At 39.6% G+C, this 18,932-nt stretch overlaps 3 protein-coding genes across 10 annotated transcripts; 1 reads left to right on the top strand and 2 right to left on the bottom strand.

Moving 5' to 3' along the window:
- The first annotated feature begins 3,452 nt into the window (after nucleotides 1-3,452).
- Nucleotides 3,453-8,977, top strand: nfe2 (nuclear factor, erythroid 2). Its single transcript, XM_026920986.3, has 4 exons — nucleotides 3,453-3,728; nucleotides 6,631-6,709; nucleotides 6,934-7,083; nucleotides 7,695-8,977. The coding sequence occupies exons 2-4, from the start codon at nucleotides 6,662-6,664 to the stop codon at nucleotides 8,895-8,897; spliced, it is 1,401 nt and encodes a 466-aa protein (XP_026776787.1). The 5' UTR covers nucleotides 3,453-3,728; nucleotides 6,631-6,661; the 3' UTR covers nucleotides 8,898-8,977.
- A 147-nt stretch (nucleotides 8,978-9,124) lies between these two features.
- LOC113530730 (heterogeneous nuclear ribonucleoprotein A1-like) lies at nucleotides 9,125-13,607 on the bottom strand. Of its 5 annotated transcripts, none has more exons than XR_008304162.1 (12): nucleotides 13,497-13,607; nucleotides 12,895-13,014; nucleotides 12,540-12,686; nucleotides 12,241-12,451; nucleotides 12,061-12,153; nucleotides 11,887-11,970; nucleotides 11,531-11,596; nucleotides 10,879-11,058; nucleotides 10,640-10,777; nucleotides 10,489-10,567; nucleotides 9,295-9,360; nucleotides 9,125-9,212 (listed from the first exon to the last, which is right to left on the bottom strand). XR_008304162.1 is itself a non-coding variant. In XM_053240636.1 (11 exons), exons 1-10 carry the CDS (start codon nucleotides 13,506-13,508, stop codon nucleotides 10,500-10,502), a joined length of 1,119 nt encoding a protein of 372 aa, XP_053096611.1. In that variant the 5' UTR covers nucleotides 13,509-13,607; the 3' UTR covers nucleotides 9,125-9,360; nucleotides 10,489-10,499. The 5 variants fall into 5 exon arrangements, 3 of the variants coding, with proteins under 3 accessions (XP_053096611.1, XP_053096610.1, XP_053096612.1); XR_008304164.1 differs by having other exon boundaries at nucleotides 9,306-9,360; XM_053240636.1 differs by having other exon boundaries at nucleotides 9,125-9,360.
- Nucleotides 10,062-18,751, bottom strand: LOC113530729 (heterogeneous nuclear ribonucleoprotein A1). 4 transcript variants are annotated; one of them, XR_008304161.1, is made up of 13 exons: nucleotides 18,605-18,751; nucleotides 17,995-18,114; nucleotides 17,632-17,778; nucleotides 17,333-17,543; nucleotides 17,145-17,237; nucleotides 16,985-17,068; nucleotides 16,719-16,778; nucleotides 16,433-16,597; nucleotides 16,205-16,345; nucleotides 16,025-16,127; nucleotides 15,253-15,452; nucleotides 14,936-15,002; nucleotides 14,777-14,859 (listed from the first exon to the last, which is right to left on the bottom strand). XR_008304161.1 is itself a non-coding variant. In XM_053240634.1 (11 exons), the coding sequence occupies exons 1-10, from the start codon at nucleotides 18,614-18,616 to the stop codon at nucleotides 16,036-16,038; spliced, it is 1,125 nt and encodes a 374-aa protein (XP_053096609.1). In that variant the 5' UTR covers nucleotides 18,617-18,751; the 3' UTR covers nucleotides 10,062-10,336; nucleotides 16,025-16,035. The 4 variants fall into 4 exon arrangements, 2 of the variants coding, with proteins under 2 accessions (XP_053096609.1, XP_026776788.1); XR_003403172.3 differs by lacking the exon at nucleotides 15,253-15,452; XM_053240634.1 differs by lacking the exons at nucleotides 14,777-14,859; nucleotides 14,936-15,002; nucleotides 15,253-15,452 and adding an exon at nucleotides 10,062-10,336.
- Between the last annotated feature and the right edge of the window lie 181 nt (nucleotides 18,752-18,932).

Here is an 18,932-nt window from a genome sequence, read left to right as displayed (position 1 = left end):
GCACGCACTCCTGTGAACGATGTCAGCCACCTACATCCATCACTGCGGTGTGTTAAGGCCACAATAAGAGATTTGTAGAAGTTATTTCGGTCTCAGATTTATGGTATCAAATTTATACACTCCCACCAATTCTCGAAGCTTACACATTTTAGAAACCTCATTTTCCAAAATAGTAGAGAATTTATTTGCAAACAGTGAAACATACAATTTGCCCTTGATTTTTTTTTTTTGTATTTATTTGTTTCATCAAATGACTAGTTCTTGTATCTTGTATCTTGCCCTATGAACAGGATTGGAAAGCAACAAACTACATGTACTCTCATTACAGTACTTGACTACACGGTTCAGTGTAATGGTACTTCTTTTTAGTATAATTAAATCATACTGAAATTTGTAAAATGTTCAACTGTGCTACGTTTAATTTTGAGTAAAAATAATAACACATTCAAACCCAGAAAACTTTAAGACAATTAAAAGACAGCGTGTATAAATTCTGAATAATTCAATTTCCTAATCACAAATAAATCAGTTTCCTGATAAATGTGTAAACTTCAGGTGCTAAATGCTTTGCAGCAATGTCTGAGACAGTGGAGCCAGATGAGCTGCCCTGGTCCAATTGATCAGATGTCTTCAGTTTTAAATTCTTCAAAGGAAACAGGGTGAAATTGATCAGCAAATGATATGAGCTAAAAACCTGTGGAGACATCAGCATTTCACAGCTCAACATCCAACCTGCGGAAACATTTACAGATAAGCCATTAGCTAGCTGAGTGAGCTAGATGAGCTAGCTAGATATTTTGATATTTTACAGCATGAAAGCTGTGTATTAAACGTAAGATTTCAATTTCAATGCTAAACAACTGCTACAGCCTACAGGTAACACTCAAGATGATATGTAAGGGGCATCTTTGATAGATAGCTAACAATGTAGCTAGAGACAAGTATAAATGAACATGAGCTAGTTAGCTAACAAACCTAGCAAGCTAATGAAACCCCAACAGCATTTGGCTTCATTAGCTAGCCAGCTAATGTTACCTTTCTTTATATATTCTTGATAATGGAGGTGGTGTTCACTTCAGCATTGTTTGAACATAACACATGAATAGAAAATAGCACTTTTTTTAGTTATGTCAATTAAAAAAAAAAAGTTAAAAGTTGTAAAGTACTCAAGTAGTTTTTCACCAGATGACTCTTACTTGAGTGATTTTTCCTGATCATTACTTTTAGTCCACTGCCTATGTCCAATGACCTGGTTCATTAGCTCATGGATAACACTATTGTGTTGCAACAACACACTTTTTTTTTAACTACAGATCATGCTGCAACACTTTTCTCCATCTGTTTCTCTACACAAATCACATGATAGGGTAATGTCTACAGTATATATACAATTGTTTGCACTGGTTTCTTCCATTCAGTACTGTCTTGCCCTGTATATTTAGTGTGCACCTTCTTTAGTGTGTATTTATTGTATTTTTGCACTCTCAAACTGTCATGTATTTGCACATCATGTATGTGTCTCATGCTACTGCATTGTTATATGGTCCTGAAGAAATGACATTTCATTCCAATATATACAAAATATATAAAGGAATGACTAACACCCACTTGACTTTTCTGACTCGGAGGGAATTCAGTTCCTCATGTAGTTACTTCAGAGTTTCCAACATAAATATAGCCACTCATATCATTCTAATCACTCATTTATTTTGCAGATATGTTCCAAAAGGTTAAATATAACTATAAACGAATAAAAGTATGATGTGCTTTTTTTTTTCTTAAATAAAAACAAAATCATAATCAAAGGGAAATTGCTGTGGTATAAGAGGAATAAAACATTTAACACTGTGATGTGCTGTTACAGGAAAATAATCAACTTGGGAGTGGAAGCAGCATAACACCTCCCCGTCATTGATCATTTTCCTATAACAGCACACCCTGTCATGTTTTATTCCTCACTTCATGACATGTCCTATCCAACACCCATGAGTAATTAGCAGTGAAACACTGCTTCTGCAGCACTCAGGATTCAAAATGAAACAATGACATTAAAGTGAGTTAAAGCACAGTTAGTAAAGCTGTCAGTTTCAGTTTGAGGTCACGTACTGCTGTTTATTAACATTACTAATGATCTCGTATATCTCATGTAGTTCCTGCTTTTAACTTTTGAAACATTTCAGTCTCAAAGCTTCCATGCTGCTGTACTAAAATCCCTGACTGTCAATTTACTTTTGATGCCACTCTTTAAAAGACTTATTGCTACATCCGCTTTTATTACTTCCTGGATTCTTTTATAGTGTATTCAAGGTCTTCATTATATTAATATTAATATCATGGGCCTGCTGTGAACTTGGACAGAGTGCCTGTTCAGAGCTTAGCAGTCTCTAATGGCAGTGCAATGTTAGATGAAGTAACAAACCAATTGGCTGCTGCCTCCCTTACCCTATTTAAGTTCCACTTCAGCTACATGAGCAGTCTTTGGCATAAACAGACACCTTTGTGTGTAGCTAATGATTGCGGATGGCAGCACACCTGAATGCTCTTAAGTGGTGTAATACAGCTGTCTCTGTCCACAGTGTTATTGAGAGGTCTGTAACACGATAAGGCAAACGGCTCAGTGGCACTGGTCAAATGAAATTTAGCCTTTCAGATGAACGATCATGAATTGCAAATCTCAAATCTCATCCTAATCTACCAAGCTGTGATTTTTTTTTTTAGCAAAACAATTAGTTCAAGCTTGCGTACTTGGCACAGTGAGAAGAGGCCAAGGACTCAGACGGTCACTAGCTATGTAAAGACATGCTCTCGGTCCCTCCACCTCCACTTTCTCTCCCTTCATGGCTGCCAGATATAGGAACAATGTGGCCTTTCTTACCTGTCAGAGGTGTACATTCCATCCGTACTAAACCAAGTCAGAAAGCTGCCCCCCCTCCCCTTCACTCCATCTTACCCCTTCTTCACACAGGTCCTCACAGCAGCGCCAGATTTAGTTCCAGGTGCTTCAGCATGTGTTCTCCGTTCCCTAACCACATCCCCTCTTGGTGGCTTGGTGGCTTTTCTTCACAGCATTACTTTAGGTAAGCTTAATTTTTGATCCCCCTCCCTCATCCCTCACCTCACCTCAAAGCACATGTAATATATCTAAATAGTTGTTGATCACGTGCCAATTAATCACCATCATGAGGGTTTAGATGCCCCAGAGTCTTTATTTTGGATAGGGAAATGGGAGGGGGTGGGGGTGGGGGGTTGTAGGGTGGCTAGCGATGGACTCTTGTATTCGTGACATAACTGTTTGTGGTTGTTTTGTGGGAAACATAAATTTAGGAGGTCAAAGTGTGAGAGTTGCAGTAAGGACATGAAGAGGGCAAAACTGTGTGGGAGCTTTACAGGAAAGCTGCTTACATCACTCACAGACCCATCCCATTTATGCAAGTAACAGCCAAAGCAGAAGAGAGAGAGAGAAAGAGAGTGAGAGTGAAACAGAGAGAGAGAGAGAGAGAGAGAGAAAGAGAGAGAGAGAGAGAGGCAGACAGACAGACAGAGGTCGCTCACATGTACTTCTCAACTTCAGAGCTATCAGTTAAAAAATGAATACCAAACAATTAATGACTGATTTGTGAAGCTCTGAACTTCGGCTGAACTTCAGGTTCAACATTTTGGCTCGCAGGATAATATGATAGCTCGAGATATTTTACCTGAACTCATGGGTCCAAAGAAATGCTACTAAGGTATGTTACCTCTTCACTCCAGTTTAAATGATATTCATACAGAGGCCATATTCTGTAGTGATGTATACGTTTTAATGAACTCTTACACACACTTTTTAACCAGTGTGTCATGTCTTACTGCTTTAAATTACCATGAAAATAGGCATGTTCATTTTTTTCATCTGTGCTTATGCCATGCTGTATATTTAGAGACACGTTTCTGGAACTATTCTTTGTTTTATGCTACGTTTTACAAACAATACTTAAGACTTTTTTTGACAAAGTGAAATTATGGGATATCTGAACACAATATGAACACATTTAGTACCTAGGACTTTGCTGAAAATTATTTGGAATGGATCAGCATATAGACTATATAATTTATAGACTATATAATTTATTCAAAATGTGTATAATCTAGAAATTTTTAATTTGATAGTGTATGAAATAATTTTTTTGTCTGGAGAATAGGCACGTATAAGTGCTACTGAATGAGATCATGACTTATAATGTACACTTTCTGTTATTACTAAACTTCCTCATCTGTGCTTGTTGTTGAGACTTTTAGACATTTACGAGCCGTTTGTAGCTAGTGTATATGTGTTTGTGATCAGGATATCACATCTGATGTTGAAACAGGGCTACTCTGTGACAGATGTACTATCAAACTTTGGCAAAGCGGTCAAAGGAAATGCTACAGACAAGGTGCTAAATGCAGGATGTAACACTTTCAGTTTTACTATATTCAACATAAGGGAAAAAAGATCTTTGTTGCATTTTGATATCACGCCATCAGATGTGACCCTTAACAGTTTTACATTTACAGTATTACAGTGTGCTCTTGTTTGCAGCCGCTTCTCATTTTATAATGTTACAAATTCTGACTCAGTGTTTGACCAAAAAAAAAATAATGCAAAGATCTTCTGTAATCTCAGATATAATAATATTAAATTATCTTGTCAACATGCTTTTAAATAATTTTCCTGTAACTCTGTGGTTAGGCCCCATGGTAGCGTTTCTGTACAGCAGCCTGGTTCCCAAAAGATTGTCTTATCAGGTTTTGACATTACTCCTCAAAAGCTTAGCTGATAGGCCAAATAAAACCCAACGGAACTCTGCACGCTTTGACATTTAGAGAATGTTGGAAGAGCCACTGATATATCCAATTTTGGAACTGAATTTAAATTTCCTACATTTGCATATAGTGTCTTAATATTTGTCTTGTGTCCCCTTTTGAGGTACAGTATACAACATATTGACTATTTTTTCTCCTATCTTTTTCCCTAGAAATGTCTCAGACAAAAGCTTTTTAAATACTTCTTCAGATTACTGCACATGATAAGAAAATATGCAGGGAAAATAGGGGAAAAACGTTTCCTCTAATTCACTAAATTCACTACTAAGTCCAAGAGCTGAATTCTCTTTGCATTTTCTAACTAAATGATGAAGCTACAATTACACACAGTACTAAAAAGGAAACCAAGAGTGCAGACCTTCCATACTGAGTTAATTAAAGAATTAAATAATAAAGAATTATCAATGTATATATTAAAAACAAAACATTTTATATACACTTGATGACGCTTTTCATGGAGTCAGATCATCTTTTTTTTTTAACTAATGCTTACTAATGCAAGTAAGATACAATGGAAAAAATCCCTGTTACTGTTTCGCAGCACATAGAATTGTTTCAAGTTCAAAATAGTCATGAAACGGTTTAATGACAGCATGTAATCTGCATAGACCTCTAGGAAAAAAAAGGTTAATCTAGAACCCTAGAGGTTTCTTTGGTTTATCTCTCAGGGGGAAATGTTAAAAGTCGAACTATTTAAGTGAAGGAACCTTAATTATTCAAATAGCCCTTAAAATGCTCAAGGGATCTTATTATTGCAACATGCATTCTGTACAAAAGATCTTTATTGTTATTTTTCCTGCACTGTGGTGTACATTACGTCTAACACGCCTTGTGTGTCTTTGCTCTTTGTACTGTTTGCACAGTTCAGGAACTTGCAGTTAAGAACTTCACTGCAAGAATTATACACTGTATAACTTTCTGTATGTGACATATAAAGAACTTGAACCTTAAACAAAGAACGTCCTGTGTGAAATACAATAACCATTTTAATAAATTCGCTAAAATGGTTTAATCATAGTTTGTTATTATATCTATTAAATATGATCCAGTTTGCTAGTATTCTGAAAAAGGTCCAATATTCAGTTGTTCCTTTGGAAGCTGCAGAACCCTTCATTTGAGTTTTTCCTTATCAGAACTCTTAACCATCCAAAGAAGCATTGAACGTTTCTTTTACTCTAATAGTGTATGAGAAGTGTAATTTACATGTCTCTTTCTGATCGCACTGAATATCACGCAGCACGTTATATTTGGATCACCCAGTTTCCTAGTATTGAAAAAGTAACTATCCAATCAACTATTTGAATTTTTTTTTGCAAGCATTTATGAGCTTCAGTTTCCTGGGTTCCTAAAGCTGACTGGGAAACATATACTTTAGGTATCACTTTGTGAAAATTGGACTGAATATCACGCAGCAACTATGCAGCAATAGATAAATAATATTTGTGATGCACTTCAGGGAAAAATGACTTTCAAATGAGCGCACAGACCCAGGATTACATTATTGTGCAAATAATATTGCATTTATGTTTTGTCGTATGTACTGTAAATGCTCAGATTAAAAAAAAAAAACAAAAAAAAAAAACAACACACCAAACACAAAAAAAACAAGAAGAAAAACACTGAAATTATCTTAAAGTATATTTGCAAAATGCCTAACAATAAATTAAATTAGTATATATATTTGTACAAGAAATTTAATATACAGCAATTTATTAATATTTTTAAAATCTTTGTGGTAATACTGTTTTACACACAATTGAACTGCTTTATGCTGGTTATATATTCCAGAGGTGGACACTGCATCTGGGGCCTTTCCTGAATGTGTTCAACCATAAACAGCGCTCTTCCCTTTAGTTTCAGTTGTGAGGTGAGTCCTTATATTAATTAATTAGTCCTTAATGGCATAATCTGGAGATTATAATGCTAATCACATTCACTGTTCAATGTAAAGGATGTAACAGATCATGCAGGCATGAACCAGTGGAATATGTTAGGAAAAACATTTTTAGTAACCTGCTAATAAGAATCTTGGTGTGTTAATGTTTAAATGATAAGCGTCTTTTTCCCCCCCTTACATTTGTGTGTCTTTAGGGACCAGTAAACTCTAACAGACTTCATGGGGGAGTGTCGATGTCTAGCACTCACAGATTCAGTGCGAGTGGCAGGGTCTGGGCCAATTATTCTCAACAATCAGAGATGGACTGGACCTGGCAGGAACTAATGGCAATCACAGAACTGCAGGTCAGTGTAAGGCATTAAGTTTCTGTTTGGGTTTTTATTGGTTTTGTGAGAAAGGTCAGAAAAAAAGAGCAGGGACTGTCCACATCTATCAAAATGACCATTTGTATCATTTCCTGATAGAAGAACACTTTTTAATCCCATTTAAAAAAAAAAAAAAAAAAGATCTATCTTAATGAAAAATCAAGCCCTGTAACATTTAGCTAAAGCTGAATTCCTCCTAAATGCAGCGATTCCGTTAAGATGTGCAACAATAGGCCAATTGAGTGACGCAAGGATAAAGACAGATAGAACGAGGGTGAGTGCAGTAGGTTGCCAGCAGCCCCCTGCGCAGCACAATGGCCATCTGTTTCTATCTGAAACCTGAGCGGACCTAAGCGAGCCCTGCATAAGCTACGGGTGGCACATTCGTGCAGGTGGGCTGATGTTGTGATCTGTAACCTGCAGGCGACTTCTGAAAAGGCCCCTTCGGTCTATGCCCCAACCCCTTGTATTGCACAACGAAAAGCTAAATAACAATGTCTTCGATATGCAAATATAAACGTAAATGCGATCAGGAGAGTAATGCCAGAGTAAGGACATGAGCAATTAAACATTTTATTGTTGTGTTGTAGGAATTTGAGGTCCCCAATGAGAATCCATTTGAGGCTGGTCCATACATCTCCATGGAGCCAATGGTGCATTATGGGAGTTGTGGAATGAACCTGGCAGAACCTAACCCACCCACCTGTCAGGCAAGCCCTGCTGCTGCTTTTGAAGCTGGGTATGCTGATGCAATATCCCCGTACCAACGCTTGAACCCAAACATGGAGATGCACTATGGACACAGCGGGTGCCAGGCTACCAGATTACCACCAAATGCACCACCTCTTCAACCCCCACTCATGAGCCTGTTGGATCCCATGAACATGCCGAACACCAATCAGGGACAGGGGAAAAACTGCAACGGACACCCAGACGATCTTGAGTCAGACTCTGGTCTTTCTTTGGGCTCAAGCCCACCACTTGCCTCACCTGAGAACGAAGTCCATGGGGCACTTACATATTTACCCCGAGACAGTTATACTAATGGTGACATAGACTGCATTGGTGACCCATGTCACATGAGACCAAACATAAATGCTCCTGTGGATTATTCACACACGTTTGGGGCCTACTCCGGACATTCCTACTTTCCAGTTGCACCAAACCCACAACATGCCCAGCAGCATGTGCCTCATTCACATCAACACATAACAGCCATGAAACAGCAGCTTTTTCCTGCTACTCTGCATGATCCACACGCAAGCCACACAAGCACACCAAGAGCAGTCTCTTTCCAGTCACCACACCCCAAAACAAAAGAGGTTGGTGTCTCTAGCCCTCTCACCAGGGACGAGCGGAGAGCAGTAGCACTCCAAATCCCTTTTCCGCTTGACAAGATAGTCAATCTGCCCGTAGATGACTTCAACGAGCTATTGAGCAGACATGCACTAAGCGATGCCCAGCTCACACTTGTGCGCGACATCCGCCGCCGCGGCAAGAATAAGGTGGCGGCGCAGAACTGCCGGAAGAGGAAGTTGGAAAACATCGTGCACCTGGAGCATGAGCTGGGCCAGCTGAGGGCCCGCAGGGAACATCTAACACGAGAGAGGGTAGAGTTCCAACAAAATCTCACCATGCTGAAGTGTCGTCTCTCCGAGCTTTATGCTAAAGTATTCTCCCAGTTACGGGATGAAGAAGGACACCCGTATTCTCTGGAGGACTATTCGCTCCAACAAAGTAATGATGGTAACCTTTACCTCCTGCAACGAAACAACTCGCTGGATGGGGAATAAACGAGGGTCTTACAATTAAGTGCATGGTTAAAAGTTGGATGTCCCAAAAACATTAGATATGCTATAAATGTTTTTATGGGACATTAATGTAGCAAACCCAAAATCATCCTCAGGGCCACAGCCAAAGACTACACAGCATCCTGGCTACTTTCCTTAGCAAAAATAAAGTGGTCCAACTCTCATGATACTATGTACATATGATTAAGCATTAACTCACAGGAATCATGTTTCGCCACTTTAAAAGCTTTATTTACATAGTAAAAACCAGTTAATTACATAGTAAAAAGATTTTATTCCCACATCATCTCTTTGGTCCTAAAACAAAACAGAAAAGACAATAAAACATCAGCATGTAATTATTTACATCTCAAGCATCACAATGGAGGGAAAGAATTACCTTTGCAGTACCTGAAGAAAACAGGCAAAAATCATCCATTCAGGATCAATGCTTTGCATCAAATTCCTAGAAGGCAGACCAAAAAAAATTGCCAGTCAATACACAGACAAGAACACTGCATGCATTAATCTGAAGGGACAGAATCGAGTTACAATGTTAAGCAATGTATGTTTGTAACAGTTCGTTCTTCTCGCTGTAGTTACTTTCCTGTTTTTTTTTTTTTTTTTTTTTTTTTTTGTTTAACATTAGGACACTGAATGCAAAGTTCAGAATACTGTACTGCATCTACAATGAATAAAATGAGTTGTGTCCAGTGGTAATGGAGAAGTCTGTTCTTACCTACTGGTGGCAATAAAGCCAATCTGTTGCTCTCTCCTAGTCTTTCAGAGACGACCTGTACTCAAACGCTCCCTGATTCTTCTGATGGCGAAGGTCTTCCTACTCCTCTCTCATCTTGCTTCCATGGCTAGTCATGGTAGTCATACAAGCTAACCTGCTTTGTCTTTGCCAATCTAACCAGCAGGTGGCCAACGTTTGTTCTACAGAAGGCTTGGCAGAGATCTGGCATTTCAACACTGCTGCAAAACATTTCCCTTTTTTAATAGTCGGCATTGTTCCCCTGCCTGGACTGTGTGTCAAAAGAATTCTGGCATTATGGCAAAACCACCACTTGAGATGTATAGCCAGCAAGTCTTCTCCACAATGCTATGCCTGACTATACAACTCAAGCCCCCAATAATCCCCAGTGACTACAACAGTACACTTAATAAAAACTGGATGATGCTTTATTTCTTGATTTTGTTGGTGTTACACATAATTAGGACCCTGGTTTAAAGTAATTCTACACAAAGCTTCATATGGAATGCATCCCATAAAGAAAAATATAAAAAGCCTGACATCACAACCATACACAAAGAAAAGTCCCTTTCATGACAGCGCTACTGTACAGCTCTTCTGAACGGCTGAGCAGATCTAGGGAGTAAACCTGCCGCTGCCCTGTCATTCCACTTGCTCTCCTGTCTCCTCTCCTAAGTACTGAGTCCTGTTGAATATGAACAACAACATTAAGCTACACACTGCCTCTGAGGCTTCCATAGATTTTTGTACAAATATTGGTCATCCAGTAGAAGACACTTTTGCCTAATGGACATCTCAATATACAATTACGATTATAAAAACATGCAAGATACAAACCTTTAAAGGACTTAATATCGTCTACCACCAGAGCCACCACCATAGCCTCCACCTCCTCCTGAGCTACCCCCATATCCACCTAAGGAACAGAAAAAGGTTAGCTCAAGAATTCTTAAGAAATTTCTCGTGTGTAGTTTAGCACAAAACTCACCACCATATGGGCCGCTATTTCTGCCACCTCCACCAAAGTTTCCTTTCATGGGGCCAAAATTTGACTGCTGGTTGTTGTAGTTCCCAAAGTCATTGTAGTTGCCACCACCACCGCCGCCGCCTCCACCTCCGAAGTTACCTGTGCATACAACAAGAATTCACAATCAGGGAAACGGGACAGAACCAGACATTCCAATCAGATTTTAAAAAGAGCCCTGAATACTGAAAGCATAAACTCACCACCTCCAAAGTTTCCGTTGCCGTTGTTATAATTGTCGTAGTTGTTGCCACCGCCACCGTATCCGCCGCCACCACCACCACCATATCCGCCACCACCGTAGCCACCGTAGCCTGGTCCTCCGCCCCCATATCCTCCACCACGGTTGCCTCCGTAGCCAGGACCGCCACCACCATAGCCACCTGTGTAACATGGTTTGGTTAATTTTCCAGATTCTGTAAGCTATACTGGATCATTCATGTACTATAATGATCAGTAACAGCAGAATTATACTAAATAACCAATAAAAATATTTACAACATTTTAATAAGTTAGAGAACAGCGTTCTGCAGTAACCTTTATCACTTTCATAGGTTATTCAGCTAATAACCCGCGTCACTTCAATGCAATTTCTTAAGCTTAAGATTTGACCATTCTTATACAAGTCTTAGACAAGTGAGCATATGATTAGTTTTCTGAGCTGAAACTGTGAAAATGACCAAATGCACTGACAAAACACCAAGCATTTAAATAATATCTTCAGTTATTATAAAGCTAATATTTAAAGGACAAAGACCCTAAAACTCTGCATAAATGACACTGAAGCAACATATACACAGGTGCACACACACACTCCTATTCAGTTCACAGGAAACAAAACAGTCAGTCACATACCATCTCCTCCAAATCCATTGTTGTAGCCATCTCCACCTCCATATCCTCCACTGCCTCCTCTGCCTCCTGATCACACAGTAAAAGCATTAGGATTGGTCTAAATTGGGGTTACACCCCATTATCAATACAGTACTACTGTACAGACATCACTGGTCATCCCCCATAGCCCCAAACGCATTCATGTAGCGCTGAGGAAGTTAACCATTTGGTTTGCTTGGGCTACAGTAAAGTCATGCACCTCACTTTAAAATGCAGCAATCGCTGTGTATGAATTTATAGATCACAAGCACATTTTATCATCAGGCACAAAAATAAACCAAAAACACAGACTGTAGTTCTGTAGTTGTAACATGTACCTCTGAATCCATCCCTGAATCCATCTCTGCCTCCTCCAAAGTCATTGTTGCCATATCGACCATCAAAGTTTCCACCTCCACGCCCTACACAAATATTATAATTAAATATATATAATTAATTTATATAAATGGTTTGTGTACTTACAAGATTTACAATTGGACACCAGGTCTTACCTCTCATGTTCATTGATGAATTCTGCATCTCTTGTTTAGAGAGAGCCTTCCTCACTTCTGAATTATGGCCATTTATTGTGTGGTACTTTTGAACTAGGAAGAGAAAAAAAAACAGCACATTAAGCCAAAGTCTCAGCTGCCAAGACTTGCAACAAACCAGCCTGTACACGAGACACTTACTAACGATACGATCCACAGCATCATGATCGTCGAACGTAACAAACGCAAAGCCTCTTTTGTTGCCAGTCTTATGATCGATCATTATTTCAATTGCTTCGATCTTTCCAAATTCCTGGAAGTAGTCTCGTAGGTGGCTCTCTTCTGTATCCTCCTTAATGCCACCCACAAAGATCTTTTTCACTGTGGTGTGTGCAAAAGGTTTGTTGGAATCCTGGAACGCAAGAGGAGACATTTAGAAATGGATCAACCCCTCTCTCAATACATTTTGGGTAAGGAAATTACTGAACATGAGCACTTACCTCTCTAGACACAGCACGTTTGGGCTCTACAAGACGACCATCGACTTTGTGAGGACGTGCCTGCATGGCGGCATCGACTTCGTCCACACAGGAGTATGTGACAAAACCGAAGCCTCTGGAGCGCTTGGAGTTCGGGTCTCTCATAACCTTGAGGGAGAAAAAAAAAAAAAAAAAAAAAGACAATGAGTACACAGACTCACACTGAACTTCCTTCAAGCATAAAAGAAAAGTCGTGATTACAATTGCAAACTGTAACCTACAAGAAATAAAGTTATAATTTAAAAAAAAAAAAGTTATTTATATATACATACAAAGCAATTGCACATTATTTCAAAATAAAAGTGTGGAGACTCACCACACAGTCGGTTAACGTGCCCCATTGCTCAAAATAAGAGCGCAGGCTGTCGTCTGTTGTCTCGAAGCTGAGGCCCCCAATGAACAACTTCCGGAGCTGCTCCGGTTCTCGTGGCTGTTCCTGAAAGACAGTTGAGCTCAATTAATCATTTTAAATAAACCTACAACGTTAGCAAATAGTTGCTCGGAAAGAGAAAATCAAATTTGAAGTGTCGCGTGAATGTACACGGAGAGGTGAAACAACATGGCGGCCATGATGGCTACCGACGCGAGAGCTGGCTAACAAAAGAACACACTGCTGTAACAACCAGGACACCAAGAAATTCGCAAATACAGCCGGCAATATGCCACAGCCAGAAATTTGTTTTATGTTTAAAAAAAAAAAAAACAAAAAAACATTTCAACTACTCCGCTAGCTACATTTTCTGTGTCTATGCGGCCTAATAAACAAACACAAGATGGCCGTGTAGTTAACACTAAGCTGCTAAGCTAAACAGATAGCCAGCAGCACTACATAAAAAAATCCGGATTAAAATAACACCCATGTACGGTTAGGTTAAACATAGATTTATCTTATATATAAGTATTTGCTTATATATTTACCTCCTTTGGCATACTGCGGTTTTATTCTGGCTGCTCGGAGCAGCACACAAGTGGCCGGCGAACAAAAAAAAAAAAAAAAACGACGGCCTCCTACCGTGCTTTAAATCAGACACACAGGAACCGCCTCCTGTAGTCTGCGATTGGTTCTCGATTTGCGCTCATGCGCCAAAGGGTACCTTCTGTAACAGATGATTGGTTTATACCCCTGTCAATCAAAGCGATTCCCTTCGTAGCACACCCCCGTTCATTCGTAAGAGTGCAGGCACATCATTTATCTGCTAGACAAAACTGTTTTATTTCATTTCACATTCATTTTATGATTAATTTCAGTTAATTTGCCCCCAAATATTTTGCATCATAGTGGCAATATCTAATGGGGTAGGAAAGAAAAGCTTATATAAGGCTAATGGGAATCAATATCAGCTGACAACTGCAACCATTTTCTCACCAACAATAGCCCAAAAAGCCCAATAAGACAAAATAAAGCATGTTGAAAAACTGGATTTTGAGCTTGTAATGTTGCACACCTTCCACATTAGAGACATCCAAATTATTCAAGTCTTAGATTGAGAGGACTGGATGAGGCCATAGATTCTTACATTATCTGCAAAATTCATATGCTGGCCTAAAAGGATCCAGTGGCACTCATCATTAGGCCCAATGAGCTCAAGGATTTTCTTTTATGTGTTGATATCATTAATAAAATGGAAAGCCATGTTTAGCCAAATAGCTAGCGAGACGTTGGGGCCACTAACAGTACGGTCCATTCAGAAATGAAGCCTTCACATGGGAGTGTTTTTGAAGGAGTTTCTCAGAGATACAGCAAAAGCCCCTTCTGAAACAGTTGTTATTGAAAGGACAGATTGATGCTTTAAAATCCAATCACTGTCACCAGTTACTTACTGGTGCAAGTAATAACAGCATAAATAATCTTGAGCCTGCTGTTTCAGCTTGAGAGAAAGTCATTTTAAATGTGGAATATTGTTATAATGGTAAACTGTTTATAAGCCAGTGTGTTAAGCTTCTACAAAAATAGATGCTTGGGTGTAGAAGAGTTTATATTGAAGCACATTCTGAACAGCTCCCACTTTCAACTCCATTACAATAAAACCTTACAAAGGCATGGGCATTCATGGCATAGGGCATAATCATGACCACTTCGGAATGGTCATTACATCTAGAGCCCAATTTGTTCTAAGCAATCTACAGTACAGCATTAATTACAAAAATAGCAAACATTTAAAAAAAATGAAAAAACAAAAAACAACCTCACAAGACACTTTACAAAACAATAAAAGCTTTATTTTAAGCAGTAAAAACATCTCTTAAAAAGTCCCCCCCCTACCCCAACAGGTCTTTGGTCCTACAACAGATAAGACAGGTGATCATTTAGAAACTGGTATTTCAAGTATCAATGGAGCAAAAGTAATGTTTATTACCTTTACACTGCCTGCAGAAAAAACAGGCAAATATCCCCACTCTGGATCATAAATCCCACACACATTCCTAGAACAAAAGGCAAAGACCAAAAAAAGCCAGTCAGCAAAAGCAAAGTCTTACACATACTTGCTACTCGGTTACATATTAAAATAAAGTGAGGACTCAGACTACATTACACTTAAAGTAATGTTTATACCAGTTCATACAAACTGCATTGTCATTAAAGAAGAGTAACTGCAAAGTTCAGAATACTGTACTGCATCTACAGTGAATAAAATGAGTTGTGTCCAGTGGTAATGGAGAAGTCTGTTCTTACCTACTGGAGGCAATAAAGCCAATCTGTTGCTCTCTCCTAGTCTTTCAGAGACGACCTGTACTCAAACGCTCCCTGATTCTTCTCATGGTGATGGTCTTCCTACTCCTCTCTCATCTTGCTTCCATGGCTAGTCTTGGCAGTCATACAAGCTAACCTGCTTTGTTTTAGCCAATCTAACCAGCAGGTGGCCAACACTTGTTCTACAGATGGTTTCAGAGAAATGTTCCCCATAAAATTACTGCAATTCTTTTCACTGTCTGGGCTACACAAAAATGCAACTATTATACCCACTGATACCCCAACAAGCCCCAGTAACTGAAAAGGAACAGCTTTTTTTTTTTTTTATAAAAACTGGAAGTCGCTTTATTTCAACTTGATTTCTTGAGTCACACATAATTAGAATAGCAGAATAAAGTACTTCTACAAAACCGCATATGGAATGCATCCCATAAAGAAAATAAAAAACTCGACATCACAACCACACACGAAAACAAAAGTCCTGCTTGTGACAGCACTACTGTACATCTCTTCTGAATGGCTGAGCAGATCTAGGGAGTAAACCTGCCGCTTCCCTGTCAGCCCTCTCGCTCTCCTGTCTCCTCTCCTAAGTACTGAGTCCTGTTGAATATGAACAACAACATTAAGCTACACACTGCCTCTTAGGCTTCCACAGATTTTTGTAAAATCAACACAACAGGGTTTAGTGCGCTTTAATTAGGACCAACTAATTAGGATTCTACAATTAAGGAGTGGGGGATCTTAAGATACAAACCTTTAAAGGACTTAATATCGTCTACCGCCAGAGTTTCCACCATATCCTCCACCAGAACCTCCGCCATAGCCTCCACCTCCACCTGAGCTACCCCCATATCCACCTGAGAAAGAGAAGATAGTCAGGTCATGGTTGAAAATGCTGAAGAAATTCACAGATGTAGTTTAGTACAAAACTCACCACCATATGGGCCGCTATTCCTGCCGCCTCCTCCAAAGTTTCCTTTCATGGGGCCAAAACTTGACTGCTGGTTGTTGTAGTTTCCGAAGTCACTGTAGTTGCTGCTACCACCACCGCCGCCGCCTCCACCTCCGAAGTTACCTGTGCATAGGACAAGAATTCACAGTCAGGGACTCTGACTGTCCAAATGGTTTACAAATCCCACCAACACTCAAAATGTAAACTCACCACCAAAGTTTCCGTTGCCGTTGTTATAGTTGTCATAACCATTGCCACCGCTACTGTATCCTCCACCACCATATCCTCCACCGCCATTTCCATAGCCTTGTCCACCTCCGCTATATCCTCCACCGCGGTTGCCCCCATAGCCAGAGCCACCACCGCCATAGCCACCTGTGTAACACAGTTAGGTCATAAGTTAAACAGGTCTTGCTGACAAATTGGCCTTTCATATTACTCTTAAAGTGACAATATAAAAGTGAACGCCAGTTTAAAAAAATAAAATAAAAAATACCATCGCCTCCAAAGCCATTGTTGTAGCCATCTCCACCTCCATATCCACCACCTCTGCCTCCTGATTACACACAATAAACAGCATTATAAGTAGCTTGCATCATACACCAGTTTCTCTGCACTTAAACTGGCACATCATAGCACCAAGCATAACATTTGGCCCCAGGGCGATGACTAAAAATACCCCGTGTTTGCATCTAGGCAGCTATAAACTCACCCACATTTCGTGATTAACCTTGAGCATAAACACAGAGTTGTGCTAGCTACCTCGGAATCCGTCTCTGAATCCATCTCTGCCTCCTCCAAAGTCATTGTTGCCATATCGTCCACCGAAGTTTCCACCTCCACGTCCTAGATAAACAGTGTGCTTAATGTAAATAAAGAACACAGCTCATGTACTTACAAGATGTGACAGGAGACATCTTACCTCTCATGTTCATTGATGAATTCTGCATCTCTTGTTTAGACACTGCCTTTCTCACTTCTGAATTATGACCATTTATTGTGTGGTACTTTTGAACTAGGAAGAGAAAACACACATTAAGCCAATCTCTCAACAATTTTATTTAAAAAAAAAAAAACAAACAAACAAAAAAAAAAAAAAAACACACTTACTAACGATACGATCCACAGCATCATGATCATCGAACGTAACAAACGCAAAGCCTCTTTTGTTGCCAGTCTTATGATCGATCATTATTTCAATTGCTTCGATCTTTCCAAATTCCTGGAAGTAGTCTCGTAGGTGGCTCTCTTCTGTATCCTCCTTAATGCCACCCACAAAGATCTTTTTCACTGTGGTGTGTGCAAAAGGTTTGTTGGAATCCTGGAATGCAAGAGGAGACATTTAGAAATGGATCAACCCCTCTCTCAATACATTTTGGGTAAGGAAATTACTGAACATGAGCACTTACCTCTCTAGACACAGCACGTTTGGGCTCTACAAGACGACCATCGACTTTGTGAGGACGTGCCTGCATGGCGGCATCGACTTCGTCCACACAGGAGTATGTGACAAAACCGAAGCCTCTGGAGCGCTTGGAGTTCGGGTCTCTCATAACCTTGAGGGAAAAAAAAGAAAGGAAAAAAAAAAAGAAAGAAATACAGACAATGAGTACAGACTCACACTGAACTTCCTTCAAGCATAAAAGAAAAGTCGTGATTACAACTGCAAACTGTAACCTACAAGAAATAAAGTTATAATTTAAAAAAAAGTTATTTATATATACATACAAAACACTTGCACATTATTTCAAAATAAAAGTGTGGAGACTCACCACACAGTCGGTTAACGTGCCCCATTGCTCAAAATAAGAGCGCAGGCTGTCGTCTGTTGTCTCGAAGCTGAGGCCCCCAATGAACAACTTCCGGAGCTGCTCCGGTTCTCGTGGCTGGCCCTGGAAAAACAGCACGTTAAATTACTTTTTAGCGATAGCAAATATTCGCAAATCATTCAACGGTCTTCATTCAAGGCCAAGTTTTCAGCGCAGCGGTAAAACAACAGATCCGCCATGTTGAACACCGGCACCCACAATAACATGCTAGTTAACCACACACACACACAAAAAAAACCAGTAACAAGCCGGACACCAAAACATTTAGAAACGGTGCACTTTTCTCGTATAGCTTACGACTACACAAGTAGACCAAACAGTCTGCAAGAATATCTATTTCGCCCGATTAGTCTGCTAGGGCCCATGTGGCCTAACAAGAAAACCAAGATGGCGGCTCCGCTAGCATCTGGCTAATTCTGTAAAGAGCACCACGCACAACTGAATTTACCACAAGTGTGCTTAAAATTAAAACCAATACAATAATAACCTATACAAAGCTTCAAGTCTAACATATTCCTCTCTAGCATAAGCTTAAATTCCTGATTAAACTCACCTCTTTCGACATGGCGAACTGCACAACACACTAGCCGATGAAATCGCAAGAAAAACGAACCGCGACTATACATTAAATGAAGCGCTTAGGCTCCGCCCTCTGCAGCCTGCGATTGGCTCACGATTCGCGCTCAAACGCTACGTCAAATTTATTTAGTACATGATTGGTCTATATTAATGTCATTTAAAGAAAAGGGCTAGGGCTACCAAATTGCCAGCCTATGCAACCAAACTTTACTCTTTCAAACCTGCAACTCAGTCTGCAAAGGCTCAGTATTGAATAAAGAGTTAGAACTGAAATTAAGGCTCATGTTCTACTTGTCAGTACT

The sequence above is a fragment of the Pangasianodon hypophthalmus genome, chromosome 16, assembly GCF_027358585.1.
Source record: "Pangasianodon hypophthalmus isolate fPanHyp1 chromosome 16, fPanHyp1.pri, whole genome shotgun sequence".
Lineage (NCBI taxonomy): Eukaryota > Metazoa > Chordata > Actinopteri > Siluriformes > Pangasiidae > Pangasianodon > Pangasianodon hypophthalmus.
The sequence above is the reverse complement of the archived record's forward strand: the minus strand, read 5'-3'. Positions and strand labels throughout refer to the sequence as shown.